This window comes from Drosophila subpulchrella, unplaced genomic scaffold, assembly GCF_014743375.2.
Source record: "Drosophila subpulchrella strain 33 F10 #4 breed RU33 unplaced genomic scaffold, RU_Dsub_v1.1 Primary Assembly Seq354, whole genome shotgun sequence".
Taxonomy (NCBI): Eukaryota; Metazoa; Arthropoda; class Insecta; order Diptera; family Drosophilidae; genus Drosophila; species Drosophila subpulchrella.
In genome coordinates this window covers 10218025-10243264 of record NW_023665577.1, presented here as the reverse complement: position 1 = coordinate 10243264, position 25240 = coordinate 10218025, and the positions used below count along the sequence as shown (strand labels likewise).

The following is a 25240-nucleotide window of genomic DNA, read 5'->3' as shown; positions in this document are numbered from 1 at the left end:
ACGAAATATATAAATACACAGGGTTTTAAATAGGAGAACGTTTTATTTGTACTTAATTCTAACTGGCATATGTGTCGTATGACTAATTTTTGAAAAACTTTTAAGATTGTAGCTAAATCTTCATATATAACTTTTAAAATCTGTAATGCATTTGCTGCACATCCTAATATAGTATTGAAGTGATGGAATAGAATACTTTTTATTTACTATTTTAATATAACATTTAAAAAATTCTGACAAATAAGATATAAGATTAAGTCAAACAGAAACAAGCACAATGTTATACAAATTTTAGCAGTATTTTATACCATCATATACTCCCTCTGTTTTCAAAGCATGTTTAAAAATGCGTGTGCTAGTGGGATGTTTGGTTGGTTTGAATGGAATAGTCGCATAAATATTTATGCAGCAAATTTAACAAGCTGATGTTTCTGCTATGCTGCCGCTGCTGCTGCTGCTGCTGCTTTGGTTCTGTGTTGCAACAGCTGCGACAGCTAACAAAAATTGTGTTGCAACAAAAAAACTTGCACAAACTGCATGAGAAGCGGCAACAACAGGGGTAAAGTTTCGCACAAACGCCACCCCTCCTTTTTGGACTGCATTTGCAATGCAATTTCAACACGAAAGCTGCGGCTGTTGCTTTTGAGCACGTTTACCTGTAATGGCATGCCACCAGCAACAACAATTGCAACGGGAGTTCGCAGCCCAAGGGGGTGGTGGAAAGGAAGAGGAAGTGGCAGCGTGTGGATGCATGCAACATTTAAAAGTTCATTGCCGTCAACATTCATTATTAATGACAGCGCGCACGGCGCCAAACTAAAAACAAGCAGCAAAATGCAATCAACGGCGACAGCAGCAACAGACAGACAGACAGCAGCAGCAGCAGCAGCACTAGCAGTAACACCTGCAACAGCAACATCAGCAGCAGCAGCAGCTGTAACAATAGTTAGAAAATGCATAATGCATAGCCAAATATCCTCCAATTCAAACGCACCCCTTAGCCATTTTCTACCCGAAAAGTAGACTTTAAATTTTCGTTAGCCAAGAAATTTGTTGCCGCATTCATAAATAAACAAAGTCACTCAGCAAACGACAAGAGCTAACAAACCATTTTCCAATTGCAGTTGAAAGTACAAGAGGCCATGCGGAAAAAGGAAAAATTTCAACGTGAACACGAGGAGGTAAGTGTGACTTGAACATATCCCGAAATCCCAAAAATAACCCAACTATCCAACATCCTGTGATACACAAGCCAAAGATTTATGCCTTCAAGATGTCTATTCCAAAATTAATAAATGCGTATGGCAAACATTTGCAGTTTCCAGGGATAAATCAAGCATATTTGTTCTGGGCACTTTTCACAAATTAAATAAACATAAAACACTCACAGCCCGGAGGGTTGAAAGTTGACTGAAATTGCAGTGGGCTAGTTGGTTGCACTATTAATTTCACAGATTCCGTAGCCTTTTATTTGCATGCATTAAATACACAAACGGAAGAAACAGTTGCAATTGCACAGGCCAAAAGGTTTTGCTTGCTTTTACTTGCCCTCCAGCTTACAGTGCGTTTCGGTGCTGTAAGCCAGCTTTTAGGATCGGTAAATTAATATGACAGAAAAAATATTTTATGATCGGTTTTAGTGGGCTTAGCCCAAAAAAAAATTACAGTAATTTAGATTGTTTATTTAAAAAAAAACTACCCAGGAAAGATAATAAAGTTTATAGTCAGCGCAAAGGCCCCATAAACTTCTGGATTCTTTTTGAACTTAGGCGGAAATCCACTCATAAAATTTCGTCTAATTGCAAAACATAAATGCAAGCAACTTACAGTTGCGTCACGCACTGTTTGCATTCGGACTTGTTTTTGCAATATATAAATGCTACGACTTCTACATGCACAAGCCAATTAAAAAAGCTATTAAAAATATTTGATATAAAAACAGCAATTATTCCAAGGCATAAAAGCCCGAAGACCAGGCCAAAAGCTCGAGCTGCCAAATAAATGTGTGTGTGCGAGTGTGAGTGGCGAGCAAACATGCAAAACAGAGGCAGACAAAATGTTGAGCACACAGATACTCACCAATACACCCCGAAAACAAGGCAACAAAAACAATGAAGTGCAACGTGGCGAATGATAAACTTTGGTCTGTCATAAAAAAAAAAGGAAACGTACTTTCCTCACTTGAAAACGTTGTCCAAACGAAGGACATGATAAAAACGGATGGGCGTGTCGGTGAAAGAGACTAACTTATTTATATTTATATGTATGCCAAGAGAATTAAATGTGAAAGCCGAGCAAAATATATTTCATGTTGATTGCTTGATACCCCGGGCGGGCTGATTGATAATATAAGCCCCCAATTCAGCATAAGCCACGTGGAGAGCTGAGATTTTTTGCCTGAGCTTAAAACCGAAATCGATTAAGGAAATCATTACTCCCACGACACTCGACATCCTCAATCAACTTGGCAGCAGCAGCCGGCATAGTTAATTATGCCAGTTATCAGGCTCAATGATGGATGCGCAGCATACTGATGCGAACTTATAGAGTTGCACTGAAAAAAAAATAACCATTTGAACTAAGAAGCCAAAGAAATTCACAATCTTAAAGTCACTTAAAAGATTTTTCATCAATTAAAGAACGTTTTTATAAGGGCTGCTTCAAAAAGGATTCATAAGACTATAAAAGGTAGTTCAAGGTGTCTAAAAGAATGCAGTGCATAAAGTATAGTTGAAAAGAAAAATATCATTGCATACTTTTAGACACCTAAAATTGAATAGTGATTTAAAAACAGAAGTGATTTATTCTCTTTACTTCAATTTAAACTTTTTAAACTAAGGCAATGATTAATAACTTAAAATTCAGATATTATTATACATTCATTTATAGAATACTTTCAATATTTTTTTATAAGTTGATTGTCAATTTTTCTCAGTGCACTCGCACAAATTGCGTTGCTGCACGACAATTTGTCGACTGTTTGCCGGCAGTCCAGGAAAATGTGTGCTCCTAAGCAAGGGCAATAATTTTTGTGCATAAATGAAAAGCACACAAGAGTTGGGGGAGGTTACGATATATAGGAGTCTACTAGTTCTGAGGACGGGGCTTTGGGGCCTAGGGTGCCACATTGTTATTGTTGTTAGTGCTGATGCTACTCCTGCTGCTTAACTTGTGCAAACAACATTCTGTTTGTCTAATTGTAATTGCTGTTTTTGCAGCAGCCCCCACATGGAAAGGAGGCTGTTTTCCATTTGGCCAGGAAAAGCTGAAAAAGCTATGTGTGTGTCTGTGAGCAACATGAAATATTTATGATGGGAATGGGCTAGAAATTCTTTCTAACTTCTTTTTTTGTTTTTTGGGGTCTTTGCATTTGGCCAGGCAATTAAGCAGGCGGCCCCCAGACCTCAGATGTGATTAGAATTGTAAGAAAAGTGCCAGTTGCTTCTTGGCCATGTAACTTTCAATTTGGTAAGGGAAAAATCCAACCAATTGTGTGGGAGTGGACCATATAACATCGCAACCCACTGCCATTTGAATGCATTTTTAATGCGACTGGCCAAAAAAGCTTTTAGCTAATTTTTCAGCGCCCCGCTTTTATTGCCCGCTGTGTCTCTATTTCTGTTTTGCTGTTTTCTGGCATGGCCCTGGCATGCTTTTCGCTTTTCGGCAGCAGAAACATTTTCATATATGCTCTCGGAATTAGTATGCAGCACACATAGAATGCCATTATGCTGCAGGACACTCAGGACATGCCGTTCCCAAAACCAGAAAAATGGGAACAAGTAGCACATTCTACTAGTAGAAGTAGTAGTAGTAGCTCGGAAAATTGTTTTAGTTTTCAAATGGAATTTTGTAATTTTAACGCCTTTGCCCGAGACTGAGACTCCGACTGGGCTAATAAGATGCCGGCTGTAGAAGTAGAAGCTGTAGGAGGCATCCCGAAAGTTGACAACATTTCGTCCTTTCATTTCGCACAGCAGTCACGTTTGGCATGCAGACAAAGTGCTGCCCAAATACGAGCAAACATGCATACGAATGCGAATCCAAATGCGAATACGAATACGAAAACCCCGGGCGAAGGCGTTGACTTTAATATGGACAAGTTTTATATAGTCTGGCAGAGGGTGCCAAAAAGTTACCACTTTTTCAGGCCATAGATGAACTTGTCTCACCGCTGATTAGTCTTGATTGAAATCCTTTCAATTTCCCAACAAAATTCCCGAAATCTTTACAAAAGGTATCCAAAAGTATGCAATAAAATATTTAAAACTCAAAAGTTCGATTGGTTGATTTTTTAAAAGCAATTATATATTTCATTGCATACTTTTAGACACCTTATATCTCTTAACAATTTCTCTTACAAATTAATGCAACTTTGTTTTATCCCTTATAGATCCTGCGTGACATTCGACAGGGACTGTTGCAAATGAGTCGCGGCGAAGGACGCATGGGTGAGTAAAAAAAAAAGAATACAAAAGAAGGACAAAGGAAAACTAGTGAACAAGAGGAAAATCTAGGCGAGTGCCCCGAAAAGTATGCAGCCAGGAATTTTACACTTGAAGTGCTTCTGTTGCAAGTTGCAACTGCCTCCGCTGCAACACTAGCAAAAAGGGGGCGTGACCAATCCGCCCGTCTGGCGAGCGTCACATGCATAAGCGAGCATAAAATCTTATGTCCGTATCCGGACCAGAATCCGCACATAAGCCCCGGACTTCAGACTCCGGAGCAACTTGCTCTGCTGCTCGCATGTGGCAAATGGCATTGCAAGTTTTGTGTGCAACGTGGCGTATAATAATATTGTGTTGCAGCCATTCTGCTGGCACTGCACATTTTTCGGTCGCTCGCAAAAAGTTTTAAAAAGTTCCTCCTCCTCCCTGGTTATTTTTTTTGTGCCTTTCTCTTGGAACTAATCGTAAGCCTTACTTGCGGCTGCTAAACTGGGTTTATCCTCCTTGCAGACGATACGTACATGTACGACGAGGCGTTAAGAACGGGCGGCGGCATGGGGATCGCCGGACTGGGCATGCCCCTCGGATTGGCCGGAAACGGTGGGGGCGGGGGAGCGGCCCATTATGCGGTGAGTGCCCTGCATCATCAAGGTCATTGGTACGACGAGCCGCCCTACGAGAGCGATCCCGATGACTTTCTCATGGCCGGGCTCAACTGCGGACCAGCTGCCACAATTCAGGTGAGATTCATCCTCAAACTATTGTAGATAAACCATTGCAAGGAATTTAGTATAAGTGAAGCATAGCTGAATAAGACTGACCTAAATTTTTAGTTCCTAAGTTGGTTTCTAAAATTAATTTAAAAATTTTTTTGGAAGTTCTACAAATATTTTAAAGAAATTAAAATAGATTTAAATATGAATGGCTCATTCAACATTGCTTGTACAAAACCTGACGAGACTTTTAAATATTAAACGACATCTGATCCTTTTTTTTTAATTATTTGTAAAAAAGTCAAGGAATTGATTTAGAATGTATAATAAAATAAGACATTATTCGCCTTCTTTTTATTTGTTTATATTTATAGTTATGTATTTTAATTTTCTTATATATATTAATAATGTTTTTGTATGTTTATATTTTTATAATGTCTATCACGACTATCTAGTATTTTCCTCATTTTTTTATGATTATTGGCTTGTAACATTTTTTGCGAATAAATTAGTATTGTTTATAGAATAGCTAGAGGCGAATATTCTTTTAATATTTCTACACCGACCCTAGACATTTTTGGTGCCTTGTTCAATGCGGCCTGAGTTATTCCCTTGAACCAAAAAAAAATTGGCAGCGGCAACATTGTCGCAGTTGCAATCACATTTGAAATTTATGCGCCGCATCCTGTGACGCCGATAATCCTGAATCCTAGTTGCTGGGCGGATTCCTTCGGGCCGAGGGCCAAACCCGATCCAATACCAATTTCAACTGCAAGCCGCTTTGATTTCTCTGTGGAATTTGCCAGCCACAAAAGTTGTGAGGGAGTTTCCGCTTCTAGACATTTTTTTTCAACCCATCGAGTTTGGTTTTCTTCAGCGATTTTCGCTTTGTGGCTTTCTTCTATTTGCTTTATTAAATTATACGCTGAATATATTTTTGTGCTGGCGCATTGATTTCTACCCACTTCGATTTGTATGTCCATGTCCTTTGGCATTTCGTCGTCGTTTCTTTGCCTGTGTGCATAACTCCAGGACAAACTGCGACTCGAACTCACTTTATTTTTATTGACAGTCAAAAAGTGCATAATTCTTGTTGACTTGCTCGACTTTGACTCTCTCTTTTGGTCTGATTGTGGATTGATCCTGAGGGGAGGAGTTGTTGAGTTCAGAGAGTGGTGGAAAACTCTGCGAAAGACGTCGCCGTCTTGAGACTTTTCCTTTTGCATAATTTTCTTTGCCCCTTGATTTCAATTTTATTTTTTTTTCCTGCGTCTCCGGGAGTTGCGCTTTTGTCGGAACGCATTAGGCAAGTTATCGGGGGAATTTGTTTTCTTAGTCAATTGAAATCACTCAGCGCTGAAGCGTTCGAAACGGCCCAACTCTCGGGGGCCATTTGTGCGGGCCTCCTTCGCTTTTGGGCCCCTTTGATGTGGCCACGAAATTTGTTTAAAATTGAAATGAAACTTTTGCGGTTCCCGAAAAGGTTAAGCTCTCGCGTTTGTGGCTGCCTAACGGACCGAAGTAGCCGGAGATAATGCATTGAAATTGTTGGTCTGGGTCCAGCCTCTTTGATCAGGGAAACATGATATGGCTCTATGTCAAACCAATTCTCTGCGTTCCCAAAATATTGCAGAATAAACGAACCCGAAAGAGGAGGTCCTTTACGCTTGATTCAAAAAAAAAATCTGATTTAGAGATTGGAGGTTTTTCTACACTCCCCTGCTCATCCAAAAACTTTGCTGCATTGCCTAAATTAAAAACGAGAAAACTTTGCAATTTCCGTTGCCAAACAAACATACGCCAAAAAAAGAGGAGCGAGAAAAGAAAACCAAATTTGTGTTCACTAAATTTCAAATTCCAAGCCAAAACCAGCAGCCACATCAAATCAGTGAAAAAAAAACAAGAACAACAGCAAGTAAAAGTACAGTGAAGCCAGGGCAGCCGCAACGGCAAATAAACTCGCTCCTCTCTCACGGCCTCATAAAGTTTTATAACTTTGTTAATTTTTCATAATTTTGTTGCTCTACAGCGGCCAACAAATTCTACTTGAATGCTAATCCCCATGTTGTGCGCACTCTATCTCCCTCTCTTCCTTTACAAATACATGCACTGAAAAAAATACTGTTAGCGAGGGAAAATATGAAACTTGAAAGGTAGAAAAATACAGATGAATCAGTGTTTTCAAAAGGATTTTTTTTATATATTCATTATAGAAAGGAACGATAATAAACATTATTTAAGATTTTTATTTTTTAAGGTCCCTTAATATATTTATATATTTATATTTTATTCAGTTTTTTAGCACACTGTGAATTATCTTTTCTTTACAATTAGTTTAATTTTTACACCCCTTGTGGACAAGACATGTATAAGTACAAAAAAATTCCCAAAATAATGATTATATTCATTATAGATAATTATTTATGGACCTTGCCTTGTAAGTTTAGTTTAAATATTAGTTATAGTAATAGTATTGCCTTTTTTCATTTAACTTAATATAGTTTTATGTATTTCCATATCATATTTCACCACTCACAATCCTAGATGCTAATTTCTTAATCCACTGTTTTATTTTCTCGATTTTAGATGGCGTTTTTCCCCCAGTGTATGTATGCCCCTCACTCACCGCTCTCTTCTCCGCTTTTTTTCCAGGGTGGCCGGGTGCGCTTCTCGAACAACCGCGAGAGCACGGGCGTAATTTCATTAAGATCCGCCGGAGATATTTCATTGCCGCAACGTGGACCGCCGCGTAGAGGTCTTATCGTGCCGCAGCAGCCGCCAAATCCACCGACAATAATACCCTTAACGCACGCCAGGTGAGTTTCCCCCCTCCGGGGGGCAGGAAATTTGGGTTCCACGAGGGGGGGCAGTGGCCGGTTGTTGATTGCCATTATTATTTGCAGTTGAGTTTATGGCCAAAGGGCCGACACCGACGTGAAGGTGGCGCATTAATAAATAAAACGATGCCCTTAGAGTGGGCAGTTATGATATGGCAAATACAATTGCCGAACCTGAACCCAAACCCATACCCGAAACTCGAAACTCGAACCCTTTTCCGCACTTCAAAGGCAGGGATCATTGAACCATAAAACTGTGCCACAAACGAGCCCACTGTGGCGTGAAAAGGCCAAGCTTTTCGACCAGCAAACACTAATAGCTGAATAGCTGACCAAGGCGAAAGCAATCAAACAGCTCAAGTCTGGCATCTCGTATTTATTTGTCAATCGGCAAAAGGTGACCCCTTCAGACAGACAGGAAAAAGTCGGTGAAAAAGGGTAGACTTCACTTCATTAGTGCGGTTATCAACGGTCTGCAGCCAGGCGATTGAATGAACCAATGAATGAATGAATGGGGGCTTGAATGAGGGAATTAGTGATTGAGTGAGTGAGTGAGTGACGAACCAGCTTGACTGGCAGACGGCACACATATCGAAACGCATCGGAGCGAAAGTCATCAATTTCATATTGTTACGCATGCCACACTCGCATGTATATACATATACATATGGATTCTGGATTCTGGATTCTGAGTCCTGTATCCAGTATCCTGTATCCGAAAGCAATAAGCACAGGGGCAGCAAGACAGACCGGGACACTTGAATGAAATGGCATTATTGCTACTTCAACGCCAATCCATCCACAAGTCAGAGCGCCAGCTTCTCAATCAGCCAGCCAGCTAGGTAGACAGGCAGCAAAAGGAAAATTCCAGGGGGGGCAGAGATGGGTGCGAAATGGAAAACGACGAGCCCTGCGTTTTCCACACGTACGCATACAAAAGGACTTGCTGAAATAACTTATACGCCTCGTGCGCCGCTGGGGCCACAAAACGAGTCAAACGAAAAGAAAACTTTTTCTTCTCACGAAATGCGATGGGGAAAGCCAGAGAGAATGGGCCAAATGGAAGGTGGAAAACAAACAGCAAAGGCAACCAAAAGTGAAAATCTCAACCAGTGTTGAAGCCAAATGGCAAAGGGAATGGAATCTGCCAAGGAGAAAAAAAAATATAAGAAAAAGATATCAAGTATTTATTTATATGACCTTTGTTTGCCACTCGACCTCGGGTCTTGTATATCTTCCCACAGCCCCACGGGTCGACACCTTCTTTTCCTTGGCTTATTGTTTGCCATCAAAATGTTTGCCGTTTTCGATTTTAAAGTTATTTTTGGCCATTATAGGGGGCAATTTTCGGAACAGCCTTGTGAGAAAGAAGGAGATTTTTTGATACAAAAAAATGAAATGTGAAATGGATACTACTTGAAGCAGATTTAATTTGGGTTTAAAGTGAAAATGATAATACTACAGAAGCTTTGTTTGGGGCTTAAGAAGTTAAGGGTGTGGTATTGTATAGAACTTTACCTTGAGGTATATATGATTATGGGTAGTTTTCCTGTGAATTGAATCTCAGTTTCAAGTGGATAGCTTTATATATATATAGATTATTCTGTTGCTAATGATTCTATTATATCTTGCAGATCTCATGATCGCGAAAGCGGCGACTATGCGGGCTCCATCTCAGACCTACAAAGCGTTACCTCCAGGCTCAGTGCGGTGTCGGTAAGTCTAGAAACAGAGTTCCCATCGGATGGGGCTCATTTAACTTGCAGCATTGGTCGCTACTCCAATTCCAACTCCAACTACACCTCGAACCCAAACTCCATTGCCAACTGCGACTGCATCTGAATGCGTCTAAATTGATTAAGTGCTCTTTGTGACAAACAAACTTCGCATTTGGCCAATGTCGTCTGGTCGAAAATGGACGATAGCTGAAATGCACGTAGATAGAGGGAAATAAAAACGAGCGGGCGACCGAGCAAACGCACACAAACTTGAAAAGCTTTTTAGCCAAGTTTTTCCCCCAACTCTCCCCTAGCTGGTTTTAGTATTTTTTCCTTGTTTTCCCGGAGTCGGAGTTGGCACTTAAGCCAGCTAAACGTTGCCGGAATACGAACGGCAAATGCTATTGGTTTGGATTTGGATTTGGTATGAGGACGAGGTTGATGGGGCAGCGACCATTTCATTTGCAAAGTTGACTTGCCCTAACTTGGCTAATATGGAAACGCACTCAATCCGCTTTTCTCCACCCACCCATCTATTTTTTCCCCATACAGATTGGCACCAACAACTGCACGGCCCGCTATAGAACCCTAAGCGGCGGAATCGGGGAATCACCATCGCTGTCGCCCAGTCCATCGTCGGATTACGAGGACATCGGAGTGACCCGGGGTCACGGATGCCTGCCGCCCAGCCTGCTGGCCGCGAAGGCCAAAAAGAACGGACTGCCCCACGGCAAGGCGAACACCATTTGCCAAAAGGCCACGGTGCATCATGTAAGTTAATTAAACGCTAATGCCAGGAAAGGAAAGCAAATTGCAGGAGGATTAGGATGAGGATGAGGAGTACAAGTGCATCGGTAGATGCAGATGCAGGGATTTTGTTGACACATTTTGTGGCCTGCAAAATGTAATTAGCCACTTGGGGGCCTGCATATGCAATTGGCCTCAACTGGGCCTTGGCCAAAGCCAAAGCTAAAGCTAAATCCTCATAATGGTCCTCATGGCTCGGACCACAACTCTTTGGCGCGACATGCACTCTAAATGCAAATGCCAGTTTAATGAGTTTTTATGGCCGCTTGCACTGTTTGGTGGTCTCCTAAAAGTGAAAGTTCATCTCGGCAAACTTTCGATGCGAGTCGAGGCCTGCCAAAAAAATATGAGCAAAGTTTTTCGGTGTCCAGGCCTCAGCTTAAGGCCAAGAGCAACTAATGCCAGTCAGTGCTTAAAACCAAATAGCGAGACACAGAAAAATATTTAAAGGAACTTTGTATACTACGGCTGAAATATATATATATATATATTTAGGATTTTTCTTAGAAAGGGTACATTTAAATGTCAGGAATATGAGGAATGAATACCCTAATTATTTTGTAAATAAGTATGTTAATGTTGTAATCGAAATTCATGATTATTATAATGTTACCTATGTCAGAAAGATAACAAAATAGAATGCCTTATACTTAATGTATCAATGCATTAATGTATTAATTTTAGAGAAATTTTAAAACAAAGTGTTTTAATAATACTTTTAAGATACCTATAAATTCAGCTTGGTTATGTATTAGTAATTTATTTTACAAATGAATAGTTGGATCCCAACAAACCATAAGTTACTATTTATTTTCTGTGTATACAAAGCCAAGTCTCCTGCTCTCTGCCCTGCCTTGACGTATTGGTATGTTCGTTTTAAACTTTTAATGATTTAACTAACAAAACTTTCCTGCTGTTCTTGTTCTGTTTCTGGTGCTCCCCTTCAACATGCAATTTATTGCACAACGATGACGACGACGACGACGATTACGACGACGATGCAACCAAACACACGGAAAAAACACGGATAACTTTCACTCCGGCTGGGCTTGGCATGACTTGGCTTGGGGATTGGAACTGGAATTGGATTGTTAGTCGGGCGAGATGCGTAGCTCGGCAAAGGAAATTGGCGCATTTAATGAGAATGGACGGAACTTTGTTGCCACAAAGGATACGTCGAGGGATTTTAGCAATTCCCAAGATAATACCGACCGTGGCAGCATGAGCGATCAGGCGTTCGCCTGTTCGGCCAGCTCTGTGGAAAGTTTGCCCAGTGCTTCCGGTTCGAGTAAGTATATATAATAGAGGGATAAGGCATAAGGGATAAGGAATATGGATACGGGATGCAGAGTTCAGGCTACAGGGTTGTGTATCTCCCGGGCTGTGTATCTTTGTCTGAGCTGGCAATTTAGAGTTTTTGGGTTTGATTTCCGTCTGCTGCTTTTGCTGCACCAAGCTGTCTGTGCTGGATGCTCCTTTCCACCGGGAGATGGCCATGGAAAAATTCCCAGACTGCCTTGCTGGCTGGCTTGCATATTGGTCTATTAACAGTTGTAGTTCTTGTTGCGGTTTTTTGTTGCTCCTTCAAATTTTGCAAACTTAATGAATTTTTAATGCACTTGCTGCTCTGCAGGCTGGCCTCTTGGGGGCTCAAAAAATGGGGGCCAAGTGCCAATGGGCGATGGGCGATGGGCGGTGCAGATTGCAATGTCTGGGGCGTGGTTAAATGAAGGGCAACCGCTTCCTTTTTAATGAACAAAACTTTTGGCCAAATAAAAGGCAACATCAGGGAGGGGAAAGGATAGATGGGTGGGTGGGTGATACAACTTTGAAAAGTGCAAGGAAAAATACTTTATTTTTCATGTGGCCAGGGCACAAAGCAAGGATTAGCCAAAAGCTTTGGCCAGCAAACCAAACAAAAGCAACGCAAGCAAAGAAAACAACACAGCACAGAGAAATAATGGGAAACTTCAAGTGCATATTTGAATATTTTCGGGGCCAAGTGTACAGTACTATGTGTGTGTGTGGGTGGGTGTGTTTGAAAATATTTGAAAAGTTTTTAATTAACCAAACGAATGGGTGTGAGTTCGAGTGTGCATGTGCATGGCTGGCTGTTTGTCCATAGTAAATTCCTAGGGTCCTGCGGCTAATTGGCTGTGGGCGCATTAATTGGAAATTTGCCAGGACAAACTTTGGCCCAAAAACGGAGGGCAAATATTTATCAATCCGCCCCTCATTGAATCCTTTTGCCCCCGCAGGCACCCAGGCCCTGGTTCGTCCTGGCAGTCCGCACAGCTCGATTTCGGCCGAGGATCGCACCTCGATGGCCAGCTGCATCTGCAAGGCCAAGGCTCTCGTGGACAGTATGCCCAATCCCTACGACAAGGAGGCGCTTAAATTCAAGGTGAGTTTGTGTTATATGGATTACTTAATGGATTACAGGGATTTCTACTTGGAAAACTATTAACTTGTTTGAAAAAGTTTTCCTAAGCACTTATAATTTCAAAATTACTTTTAAATTTAATTTTAGGTGTCTAAAAGTAGGCAGTGAACAACGTATAGTCGTCTTCCTAAATGAATTTATTGTACTGCTGAGAATGAAATTAAATGTTGCATACTTTTAGACACCAAAAATGTCATTTAAACGTGATATAAAATCCTTAGTGATGTGTGTGACTTCCCCGTAAGACTTAATTTCCCTGTCTAAACTCAGTTTTTCCCTTATACAAAACTCTCATTACTTCTCCAAAGGATTTCTCGAAGCATGCTTATCTAATAACATTATTATCCCATCTGCAGAAGGGCGAGCTTATTGATGTGCTGTCGATGAACGCCTCGGGCATTTGGAAGGGACGCTGCCACGGCCGTGTGGGCCACTTCAAGTTCATCAACGTGGAGGTGCTGCCGGAGCAGCGGATGAAGAACTCTAGCAGCAAGACTCTCGCACCCGGCTCCCGTCTGGCCAATCCCGGCAATGGCAGTCACAACGGGGGACCCTGCTCCGTGGAGGACCTGCTCATCCGCATCGGTCTCAAGGAGTATACCTCCGTCTTTGTGCTCAACGGGTAAGTGGTGTAGATGAAACAAATTTACCAACAATATTTTTGTTGGATTGTTTCACCTATCGTTCCATTTGCAGCTACGAGGACCTGGAGCTCTTCAAGGAACTGGAACCCGCCGACCTGGACTACCTGGGCATCCTCAACCAGGAGCATCGTGCCAAGCTGCTGACGGCTGTGCAGCTGCTGCATGACATTGAATGTAAGTCCAGAAACCACCAAAAACTTCCTATGAAACCCCTGATTACTGACATGTTTTATGCATTTGATATCATGGAAATAATTGCGAACGTGAGAAAGTTGATATTATACATGTAATGTAATTAAACCAGAATTTAGCTCTTAAAAAAAGTTAATATTTTTTGTAATTTATTAAAAAATTGCGAAATTGATAAATTAAATCATAAAATTATTGGGCATATCAGAACTACAATGTGGTCTTTATCGGCTGCTAAAGGCAATACGTTTTCTGATAAGTTTTATGAAGCTATTAACTCGGTTTTGTAAATAGCTTTAAAGTACTTTGTCTTGCGTTCGCCCTTTTCCGTGAGTCATTGCTGAAATGGATTTAATATTGATAGAGCCTAACCTAACCCACTGTCAACTTGTATCAAACACCAAACCCACACCCACCACCCACACATCCACTTATACTCACAGCTACAAATTTCGCCCGCACAGGCTCCGATGTGGATATAGCCGGTTCCAGCTCGGAAAATGACGAGGCCCGCCTGAATAACATCAACATCAAGCATGGTGCTTCGCCCTTTGGCCGGCGGCACTTCCCCCGCGACTCGGGATGCTACGAGGGATCCCCGCTGCCCAGCTCACAGACACCCACGCAGGCGGTGAACTCGACGGATGAGTCGAACAGCCTGGACGACGTGGTGACCAAGTGCTCCAGCGAGATTATGAAGCGCGTGGAAAGCGCACGCCGCTGCAAGGACAATCCCTTCAAGGCCACGCTGCCGGGCGGAGGACGACTGGGCAAGAAGTCCTTTCTCGGCGGCAACGGCCTTATGGCGGACGATACGCTCACGCGTGGAGGGCTTAGCGAGAAGTCGAGCGATTCGGGGGTCAGCAGCAGTTCGCTATCGTCGGGTCCGCTGAAGAGCAGCACTTAACATTTGCCCACCATACTGGCCCACGAGCTGCTCCTGGGCGTGGGCTCGGGCATGGGTTTGGGTATGGGTCTGGGCCTTGGCCAAATGGGCCATGGCACTACAGGAACCCTGACGCCGCACGGAGTGGCCGTCACCGCCACCTCGCCCACCGCCCACTCGGCGCCGCTGGGAAACATCTGCAACACGCTGCCGCATGCACCGAGCTCCTCAAGTGGCGGCGGCCTGTCATCCTCATCCATGGCCAGCAATCTGCCGCTGAACCGGAACCTGGTGATGCTGCGCAATCATCTGCGAAAGAATACGGGTGGCATTACGGGAAACGGCGGCCCAGGATGCTCATCCGGTGTGGGAGTGCAGCTGCTGCAGGATCAGGACGACCGACTGGAGGATCAATAACCCATTTACTACATCAAGTTCTTAGTTTAGTCTCCCGTTGAGTTAAGTGTATTTCAATTGCTGTGATTCGATAGTGAAAACAAAAGGCCAACACGCGTCTTTCAGTTCAAATGTATAGTATGTATAGAGAGAGATAGACAGACAGTTAGGGAAAGAGAGAGGGCGCTATAAAGTGGCAGATGTGTGTAGAGGGAGATAGTAAGCAAAGATAGTCAGAGTCAGTCAATCCTTCCTCCGATAATGTTGGCATTTACACAAATATTTAACACTTATATATAATATATATATAAATACAGACTTTACAGACTTATATATACATACACATCTGCAGCAAAATGAGAAATTTTTATATACTTAGTGACGTAACAAAGGTGTTTGAAATGTTTTGACTATTTTTAGTTAGCCTCAAGCTACATATGTATTGAATGAGACTTGTATGATTTGCCATTTGTTTACTGTTTAATTGCTTTGTGTATGCATATTTCTCAACGTGATATTGTGAAACGTCCAACTTGAATTGCATTTTATATATAGATTCATTTCCAACGTTTTAATATTACACTCACACACACACATAGAAGTTGATTCCTATTTTAAGGCACTAATCTGAGTGCAAGCAATAGACCAATTCAATTTTAACAACCAAGGAAAACAAAATATTTACACACAAGAGGATACAAACATAGGAAGAACAGAACACCAACTGCCATTCGAAACTAATTTTAATTTGTTAAACTCGTACATATAAGGACAGTGTAAAGGGAACGAATGCATTGTGCAAATCCGTCAGAAACTTGTAAAAATGAATGCCGAAAATTGCCAAATCGCGCAAAAAAGTAATGTACGCTAAGCAATATTTTCCAATCGTAGCGAGTCGGGTCCGGATCACGTGTACATAAATAGGATTGCGATCCAGTTAAGATTTATTATGCCACTTATAGAAGATATCAAAACGTATCCACTATGAGCGATTTAGCGATAATCAAAAGCAGACAATGAAATTAGTCAGGCAGCGCAAATGTTTTTAATCAGTTTCCAGCAATTAGTTAAATAAATGAACGAGTATTTATCACGGCACAACAACTACGAATAACATATTAAAGTTTAAACTGATTAAAATACTTATTAAAGAATAGCATAACCTAGCGTAGAGCATATGATTCTAATATAGCAATTGAATAAATGTAAATGAGTTTATTTAAAGAACGCTTTGACTTCTACTCAGAACGTAATTAAACCTGAACATATTTTGTGAACATAAGATATATCGATATTCGTATTGTAATTCAATTAACACTAATCGCAAATAAATTAAATCAAATTTAAATAACAAACAAATCGCACGTGTTACAGCCAGACGAAGAGAAGGTTAAAGACAGAGTATATTACACGAGTATGTGGAATACTGAATTATAGGCATTTTTTTAAATTTAACTATCCCAAATTACATTTAAGTGTTTCAACTGTAAATTGTATCAAAGTCAACAAAAGAATATTTATATATTTAAAACGACGAAATGAGAAGCGAACACAAAACGAACACACCACACAGCATGTGCTGCTAGCATTTTCTAATTATCACTGTAAAATGATGTAATTTAAAGACAGAATATATAAGCAATATTAAAGTTTAACCTAACAAGGAGCCACAAAATTGATCATTAAGTCAACACATTACAATTGCAAAACAAAAAAAAAAAACAGTAAAATTCCAATACACAAAGTAAAACGAGAGGGCAAACTAAAGTAATCAGAGTTCAGTAAATTTTAGAAGAAATTTTCAACAAAACCAAAACAAAGTGGAAGGCGATGATTCATGTTTGTGCATAAATCAAAGTAAAATTCTTTAAATAAAAGTGAACATATCTAAAAAGTAAAGGATAATGGAAAGTGTTATTATTGGGATTCGGTGGAAATATTGCGGTTCGTTTCTATATACCATTTAAAGAGCAACTATTTTTATATCCAGCTATTTAAGTAGGTGCCGGGTCATCACCTTTCATTGACTCTTATTGGCATTGACTTTCCCATACCCTTGGCTCTGATGGGTAAAGTTCTACTTAAGTGCCATCCAGCTGTTTATCGGGCAAAGGAGACCGCCTCAATGGTTCTAAGAATCAATTTGGACCAGGCAATTGGAATTCAGCGAATGACCTCGGCAGCTCAAGTGATTCACCTAAGCCCAACTCAAGATTCGTGAAATGTAAACGATCTCCGAACCAGGAACCCCTGAATCTCCGACGCGCTCTGATGGACGCAGCGACTTGGTGTCGGTGTCAGTCAATAGATTAGCACAGCGCCGACGTAAACTGCTCTGATTAAATTTACAGATCCACTCCTTATCCCAGATCTATACTATCTGGTGTGTCGGTGCTGATAATGATGCTGATGATGATGTTTATTCATAGAGTCGACTGTCGTCGCTGGCTTAGTTTTTTACAGCGTCTAGTCGGGCGGCCGGGAACTGAATTTGCGCTTAAGTGCTTTAGTAAATTGTTAAATTGCTTTTGTCTTTCGCTCGGCCAGTATATGAAAATATGAAAATTGATATTATTGCATTTGCACAAGCCGAGCCAAGTGGACTCTATCTCATTGCCAGCTACGTGTTCTCGGCTTGGTTTCAGTCCCAGTCCCAGTCGACAGTCAAAAGCGGCAGCAGCTCAAACAGAGCCCCAAGATAAACGTTTTTTTAATCTAATATGCAAATAGAAACAACAATAAAAAGTATAAAATACGAAAGAGAATTCCAGATAAAATCCTAACGTTAAAGTGCAAGTGCAATGGATTGTCAAAATAGCTATATTTCAACGGATCCTAATCGGGCTTAGTTTGGAGTTGTAATTCACGTTTAGCCTGTCTTTGCTTTGTCTAGTCCCCGAAATAATATTCCTCAATCCCGAATGCAATCGTCTCGTGTTTTGTCTATCTTATCTGAGCTGAGAGGCTTACGAACTCGGTGGGCTACTGGCTTATGGCCTCTATAAAGATGAAATTGCATCTGCAATCGCTTGGAGGCCCCATATCAATCAAAATAGTTCATTTTTTATAAGTGAAAGAAATTGAAACGTAAACAATTTTACGACCACCTACATATTTTTTATAATAATGTGAGATTCCCCGACTTTATTAAAACCTAATTAACTATTTGTTTTGCTGTACCACCGATTAGCATGATGACTTACCAAGCCCTTATCAGTGATAGTGGAGAAAGGTGATTAGATTCGAGGGCCCAGTGGAAAAACATAACCTGCTCAACGGTGCAGCCATCTCTTTCAGAAAAAATTTGGACAGGTTCATAGTGCCTGGTGCTCGTAATGGTTATACACATTTGTGTAAATCAGATAGACGTTCTGTTATCAGTAATTTGTTTTATAATGCCCGTCTTGGCCTGATAAGTCGCCCCACAGCCCTTGGGGCAGTCAGAACAACACCGCCGAGTGTTGGCCACAGTTGATGAGCTCTCGCAGGCGTCGGAGTCAAAAGTTTCACCGTTTCGCGACGGGATGTGAAAAGTGCAATAAAGCTGGCAGAATACGTTTATATTTCCAAATTTCCCTTAGATTGGGATGAAGCTTGAACATAATTCTAAAATTCAAAATACCAAATCAAAAGTGTGAAGAACACAAGATTTCAGGAAACGAATATTCAAGTTTTCGTGCACTCAATCAAAACTAGTGGTAAGTGAAAGTTGAAAGTTTGCTTCCATTTTGTAAAAGATTTTTGGGTTGAGTGCTAACAGTTAAAATTATTTGAAAAATCAATTTTTGATGAATAAAAACATAAGCATTGACAAATCTGAGCACTTTGTCTTAATAGCAAGACAGTTGTTAGCTGTAAGCCATAATAATAACAAGACGAAAGACTGCTAAAGCGTGCAGCCAATGTTTACTTAAAAAAAAGTATGTTATAAAGATAACATTCCTTTGGATTATTAAATAACAGAATAATTCAGTCCCAAAGTTCTTTGACATCTCACATCTCAATTAGAAAATTATGGCTACAATTCTAAGGCAGCTTATAACTATGAATGGCTTTATGGCTCCAATCATATATGACTTAATGAGTTTTTATGATTATAGTTTAAAGATACTAATAAAGGACAGGCGCAAACTGGCGTGGCCAGAAGTGTCTAATTAGAAGCACGACAATCTTCCGGAGCTAGTTGCCGCGCAATCTTCTCATCCGATCTTCGTTCTGCGCCCCAGATGCCATAAAGATTAGTCTGTTTATCAGGCCCTACGACTGACTGGGTACTAAGGCACCTCCACTTGGAATACTGGTAGTGCAAAATGAGAGACAAAAAGGAACAGGCGTACAGCCGGAAGGCCTCCCAGGTCTCGGGACACTTCTCCCAAATGGACGTTGACGACTCGGAGTTCAACGATCCCTTCCAGACCGTGATGGAGAAGGCCGGCAACCATGGTCGCTACCAAACCCTATACAACTTCATGTTTATCGGGGGTTTGGCCTGCAGCGGTGCCATGATCTACATGAACATCATCCTGGCCCTCAACATACCCGATCATTGGTGCACTGTGCCGGGCAGGGAAAACACCAACTTTACGCTGGAGGAATGGCGAGACATCACCCTGCCCAAGTAAGTGGGGTGTGCATCCATCCAAATACAATAAACTGAATCTAGCTTTGGAATAGACAGGCCGACAATCGTGGCAGGGCGACGTTTAGTAACTGTGAGATGTACCAGATGAACTTTTCAGAGATCACGGACTGGTCCGCTTGGAATACCAGCCAGCGGACGAAAACAACAGAGGGTGAGTAGAAAAAACATTGCTTTTAAGTAAAATACAATTATAAGGGATGTGTCTATTGGTACTATATATTTATAACTGGAAATTTACAAATGTATTTAATTAGTTCTGTGAAAACCAAAGAGTTGTAAGCCAGGTTTATGCCATAAAAGTTTTTTGTACTTAAGTTTACTTAGTTAATAAGATCTTATAATATTCATTCCTTATAACATCTTGTGTTTTACAAGTTAATAACCAAATGGCAGTAAAAAAAACCAAAAAGATTCCCAATTTAAAAATATTAAAAATATCTATTACGGATATATCCAATTTTTAGAAAGCCACACCATTTATTTATTTGTGTTAACTTTCCGATAAACCTAATCAAGTGCTAGGCTTATTGCCAAATATTTATCGAGCTCCCCGTTTTCCATCAAACAAATATAAAGTAAATACATACATTTGCCGGATTAGTGGTGAAATTACTTGGTTCTCCTGCTCTGTTTTCTTATAAATATTTGCAACTTTGCACTCGAATGCATTTTACGACCGCCCACCCGTCCTTTCAGCCTGCCAGAACGGCTGGAGTTACGACAGGACCTGGTACGACAGCACCATCCCCACGGACCACAACTGGGTGTGCGCCAAGGATTTGTTCGTGACAAATGTGTTCGTGGTGGGTCGTGTGACAGAGGTGGCCGGTTCATTTATATTGGGACAAATGGGCGATTCGTAAGTAGCGCGACTTCCACCTTCCAACCTAACTAAGTTATGGCAGCGCCGGTAATTGAATTTGTCCACTTGGCCGCAGCTATGGTCGCCGGTTCGTGTACTACATCAGTGTGGTCTTCTGCTCCCTGGGCCGCTTTGGGTCCATCATGTGCACCAGCTCGTACACGTGGTTCCTCATCATGACCGGCATCGTGGGCCTCACCGTCAACAGCCTCTTCCAATCGCCCCAAATTATCGGCATGGAGATCTCCCGGGAGTAAGTTTCTTCAAAACTTTCCGTCCAACTTTTATTGCTGACCCACACTCCTCCGTTTTTTTTTTTTTTGTCCAGGGAGGACCGCAGTCGAATTGCCTTCTTCCAGAGCTGCGGCTGGTCCGTCGGCACCACCCTGATGCCCCTGCTCTACTGGTGGCTGCGCCACTGGGACTCCTTCATGTGGCTCACCTCGATACCCACAGCGATGGCTCTGCTTCTGTCCAAGTAAGTCACGCAGTCATTGCCCATTCCAAATCTAATCACCACCTCTCTGCTGTGACATTAATTATTTCTTAAGTTTCTTCATTCCATCTCATGAGAAGTAATCACAAACTTTGTCAGAAAATATAGAGCCATGCATGACTTTACCGAAAAGAAATGCTATAGTTGTTTTAAAGAAAAGTCCCTTACTCTGAGTAATCGTAAATTTCTTACAGATTTTTTCATTTCTGTTGTGATATTGATTACTTCTTCAGTTTCTCCACTTCTTCTCAGGAGAAAGTCCCATTTTCAAACGAAACCACCATCGTTTTGAAGAGAAATCCCATGTTCATCCAATACATCCTGGTTCAGTCTGAATAATCGTATATTTCTCACAGATACGTAATCGAATCGCCACGATGGTTGATTAGCAAACAGCGTTTCCGCGAGGCCATTGTCCAACTGCAGAAGATAGCCAAAATTAACGGCCATCGCTTCGACATGACCGAGAAGGAATTGGCCGAGATCTACAGTCGAGACAAGCAGGACGTCACCTACGGCATGGCATCGCTCTTTGCTGGCTGGCGGCTGGCCCGCAACACAATCATCATGGGCTTCAGTTGGTGAGAAATGGGGATGAACTGGGGGAAAAAGATGCCACTTCAATTTATAATTTAGGTCCTATGTCGATCTTGAAACATACTTTTTTTGCCCTTAAATACCTTATTTCTTCAGAAACCTTTGGTTTTATTAGAGCTGATAGGGCCTCCAACTAACTGATCTATATATATAAATCTTTTATTACAATTTTAAGAATTAATGCTCAATTTTTAATGTTACAGCATCCAAATTTTTTTTTAATATTCCTGATATAGTAAAGGTGATTGCCTATATCGGATTTATTTGCACGTGTATGAAAAAATTTAATAATTTTAAGTATATGAAAGAAACTAGAAATACGTGAAAGCAATTATTACTTCAAAAAGAAAATTCTAGACTATGTATTATTTTTTAAGTAAAGACTCAAAATGTTCAATTAATTTTCCACACTGCATTGAGGATTTCACACCGAAAGCAATTTGCATGTCTAACTGCCGATTTACTCCGTTTGCAGGTGCGTGGTGGCCGTCTCCTATTTCACGCTGGTGCTCTTCAGCTCCCGCATGGCAGGCAATCCCTTCCTCAACTTTTTGTACCAGAGCATTGTGGAGATCCCCGCCTACGTGGTGGGCCGCTACATGGGTGAGTGCTGCGGGGCGTGACGCCACGCTGATTGGAGCAGTCCATCACCGGCCATCTCTGCTATATTCCAGGCGATACGTACGGGAGGCGCTTCACCAACTCGGTTTCGTTCCTCATCGCGTTCGTCACCTGTCTGCCCATCATTGTGTATTCGACGGACGAGCGGTACGAGAGAATGATGATCTACCTGGCCACGTTCATCAAGTTCCTCAACGCCCTCACCTTCTTCACGGCGAACCTGCAGTGCCTGGAGATCTATCCCACGTGCATGCGGCAGACGGGCGTGGCCCTGGGCACCATCCTGGCCAACGCCATCGGAGTGCTGGCCCCGTACCTGGTCTACCTGGGCACCACCGTGGACATCCGGGCGCCGTACTACATCTTGGGCGTCCTCTTCCTGCTGGGCGGCATCGGAGCCCTCTTCCTGCCGGAGACCCTGCACAAGAAGCTGCCGGACACCATGGAGGAGGCCAGGCATTTTGGACAACACGATGTGAGTGTTGGGTTGTTTTCTGGGTTTCGTGTTTGATAAAAAAAAGAGGTAACCACAAGGTTAAAAATCGAATGCTTGACCTTTTTAGGGTTTTTTTCGTTGTTCTATTCAGTTCAATTCTCAAACAAACCCCAAATAAGTAAGCATTTTAGATTCTTAAATATTATTGCCTATTAAATATTTAATATAAAACTTATTGTAATAGGTTGGCATTTTCAACATTTATTGTTTATTTTGATTGCCTGAATTCTGAATTTAAGCTAAAAAACCTCTAACTATATCCAAAATCTTTCCGATCTTGAAGAGAGTAACTTTAATTATACACACATTTTGAAAACAATTAACAAAAAACCCCTTAATATCAATGATCAGTTTAATATTTAACTAATCTAAAATGCAGCCACAATCAAGTATATAAATAAGCAAAGATTTTACAAACTTGCAACCAAGTATAAAAGCAGCCAAGGCAATTTCACTGTAATTACTTTCACCAAAGTGGCAACGGTTCTTCAACCTTCTTCCGCTCCATGAGCAATGAGCCACGTTGGAGTTGTGCTGGCACATCTAATTTATAATCTAAATTATGCAAAGCAGCCGTAGCCTAATTTCATTTTTCACAAATTTAATTTACAGAAATTCTTCAGTCTGCCGAAACCGCCGCCGGCGGCGGAGAAGGACGACAGGCTGTCATCCCATCCGGAGTTGGCCAGGCTCAGACGCTCGGAGACGGCGCCCTGAACTCCCGAATACCCGAATCCCTGAATCCTCGAGACAACTCCTTCGAAGTCGAAGTGCTCGCTGGCAATCGATTCCCGTATCCGTATCCGTATCCGCACCCGTACCCGTACCCTTACCCTTTCCCGTTCACCACTCACGTTACCCTTGTGATGTTACATTAAGTTTGGCCCCAAGTATTGCGAATAAAGTATTGTTATGTAGGCAGCCGTAATAAGACCCGCATAAATCACAAATCATCCGAACTCCCCCGACCATCGGCGCACAAAGAAATCCCGGCAATGAGTTTATCAGCGCATCTGTCAGAAATTTACAAATTACCTGGGGTGGCTAATGCTGTGGCTAATTTAATAAATGACGCCTACGCCAGGACCGCACACATGGCGTATGCGTAATGCGTGGCAGGCGTCTGATTTATGCAAGTTATGTATCAATTTTTATCACCAGTTGCAGGAATTGAGCCCTCCTCTCTGTCTCTGGCTCTTTTCGCTGGAAGTTGGCCAAGTGCTAAACTGTAAGCAGCCACTAATACCAAAACCAACTGTCGGCGGCAACGAGAAATATAATGTATTGGGTTTAGCAAAAATTGTATGCCGAAGTTGGGATGCACTTAAAAAATGATGTTAATGGTAAAAAAATATAATATATAACATAAAAATTGGGATGAAATAATGCAGCTTAAAAGCACATTTAATAAACATATTTTAAGAGTAAACTTAACTTTAATGATTTCGAACATATAACAAAAGTCTCTATAGAGAACATTTCTTAAATTTTCTTGTTTAGGAAATACTTTCTTAAACAAAATCTGATTATTTTACTACAAAAGTTCTCCTTTAATACCCATGTTAAATATTATATATTTATTATTAAAGTAGAGCAGCCATCTAAATCTCTATACGTATTAACACCTTATCGCTGCCATTGGCAAGCTAAACTTTCTCCAACAGACTGATATGACCCTGCTTGAACTAACCATGCTGGCCCGGTAAAAACTTTTACTCGTACGCCTTGCCAGAAACAGGACGTGCAACTTTTGTGCGCAAAGGTGTTTCGTTTTTCAAGTTATTTATTATGATTTATTTGCCAATGTGGCGCGCTGATGTGGCAACGTCTCAGGCGGAGACTGAATCTTGGTCCTGGTCTTGGTCCGGGTAAGAAGCCACTACCACTCCCACTCCCACTCCAACTCCAGCTGGCGTGGCTGCAGTGGCGATAAGTAAATTGTTTATCCTACTTGTGAGTTATGTGCTGCGACGACCAGCCAGCCAGCCAGGCCAAGGAGCAAAATGAGGATGAGGATGGGGGGCAGGACTACAGCCATTCAGTTTGATGATCATGTTGATGTTGGCCCTAGGTTGGACCTCGAACTGGAGCTGGAGCTCTGAAATGGCCAGGGCAGCTAACATTGTTATGCTTTCATAAACAGCTGAGCGCAATTTTCTGATAAGCCAGGTCCTGTGCCGGTGTTGGTGGCTATTTGTTTCAATTTATCATAAAAGGCAACGCCGGAAGTCATCCGAGTTGCAGTTGAATGAACGATGGAGGCGGCGGGTTCCATGGTCTTGAGGCGGCTTAGCCGTAAGACGGCCGGCAAAAGTCCTTGGCAGCCGGCTGAGCGGCATTAGAAGGGATTCCCGGCCATTCGCATCGAGGAGCGGCCTTCTTAAGGACTGCATAAATACGGCTCACAATTATCGCTGTCGCCAGGGAAGGCTGCCACACTGCAGA

The 25240-nt window shown here is 41.6% G+C and overlaps 3 protein-coding genes across 9 annotated transcripts in view; all 3 read left to right on the top strand.

Moving 5' to 3' along the window:
* LOC119559813 overlaps window positions 1–14742 on the top strand; it is a 162310-nt gene extending 147568 nt beyond the window's left edge. For 2 of the 5 annotated variants that reach the window (XM_037872902.1, XM_037872899.1), the window contains 11 exons: window positions 1125–1181; window positions 4394–4451; window positions 4959–5188; window positions 7814–7977; window positions 9633–9714; window positions 10269–10487; window positions 11619–11811; window positions 12782–12927; window positions 13323–13588; window positions 13663–13784; window positions 14264–14742. In XM_037872902.1, coding sequence (XP_037728830.1) covers window positions 1125–1181; window positions 4394–4451; window positions 4959–5188; window positions 7814–7977; window positions 9633–9714; window positions 10269–10487; window positions 11619–11811; window positions 12782–12927; window positions 13323–13588; window positions 13663–13784; window positions 14264–14706 — 1980 coding nt within the window. In that variant the 3' untranslated portion in view covers window positions 14707–14742. Of the gene's footprint in view, window positions 1–1124; window positions 1182–4393; window positions 4452–4958; window positions 5189–7813; window positions 7978–9632; window positions 9715–10268; window positions 10488–11618; window positions 11812–12781; window positions 12928–13322; window positions 13589–13662; window positions 13785–14242 lie in introns of all 5 variants that reach the window. The other 3 variants (XM_037872901.1, XM_037872900.1, XM_037872898.1) reach the window with 3 other exon arrangements.
* Window positions 14723–16980, top strand: LOC119559815. The gene has a single exon (XM_037872903.1). The coding sequence runs from the start codon at window positions 14758–14760 to the stop codon at window positions 15100–15102; it is 345 nt and encodes a 114-aa protein (XP_037728831.1). The 5' UTR covers window positions 14723–14757; the 3' UTR covers window positions 15103–16980.
* Window positions 16981–17685: 705 nt separating this feature from the next.
* Window positions 17686–23931, top strand: LOC119560443 (carcinine transporter). Of its 3 annotated transcripts, XM_037873888.1 has the most exons (11): window positions 17686–17826; window positions 18663–18779; window positions 19182–19699; window positions 19756–19874; window positions 20420–20582; window positions 20662–20838; window positions 20914–21063; window positions 21438–21662; window positions 22154–22281; window positions 22353–22774; window positions 23408–23931. In XM_037873888.1, the coding sequence occupies exons 3-11, from the start codon at window positions 19392–19394 to the stop codon at window positions 23510–23512; spliced, it is 1797 nt and encodes a 598-aa protein (XP_037729816.1). In that variant the 5' UTR covers window positions 17686–17826; window positions 18663–18779; window positions 19182–19391; the 3' UTR covers window positions 23513–23931. The 3 variants fall into 3 exon arrangements, with proteins under 3 accessions (XP_037729816.1, XP_037729817.1, XP_037729815.1); XM_037873889.1 differs by having other exon boundaries at window positions 17693–18779; window positions 19189–19699; XM_037873887.1 differs by having other exon boundaries at window positions 17693–18779.
* Window positions 23932–25240: the final 1309 nt, after the last annotated feature.

Coding starts and splice junctions, on each gene's coding strand:
- LOC119559815 (XM_037872903.1), top strand. CDS start 14,758: ATGGGTTTGGGTATGGGTCTGGGCCTTGGCCAAATGGGCCATGGCACT.
- LOC119560443 (XM_037873888.1), top strand. CDS start 19,392: ATGAGAGACAAAAAGGAACAGGCGTACAGCCGGAAGGCCTCCCAGGTC. Junction 20,839..20,913: donor GGCATGGAGATCTCCCGGGA/GTAAGTTTCTTC, acceptor TTTTTTGTCCAG/GGAGGACCGCAGTCGAATTG. Junction 22,282..22,352: donor CGTGGTGGGCCGCTACATGG/GTGAGTGCTGCG, acceptor GCTATATTCCAG/GCGATACGTACGGGAGGCGC.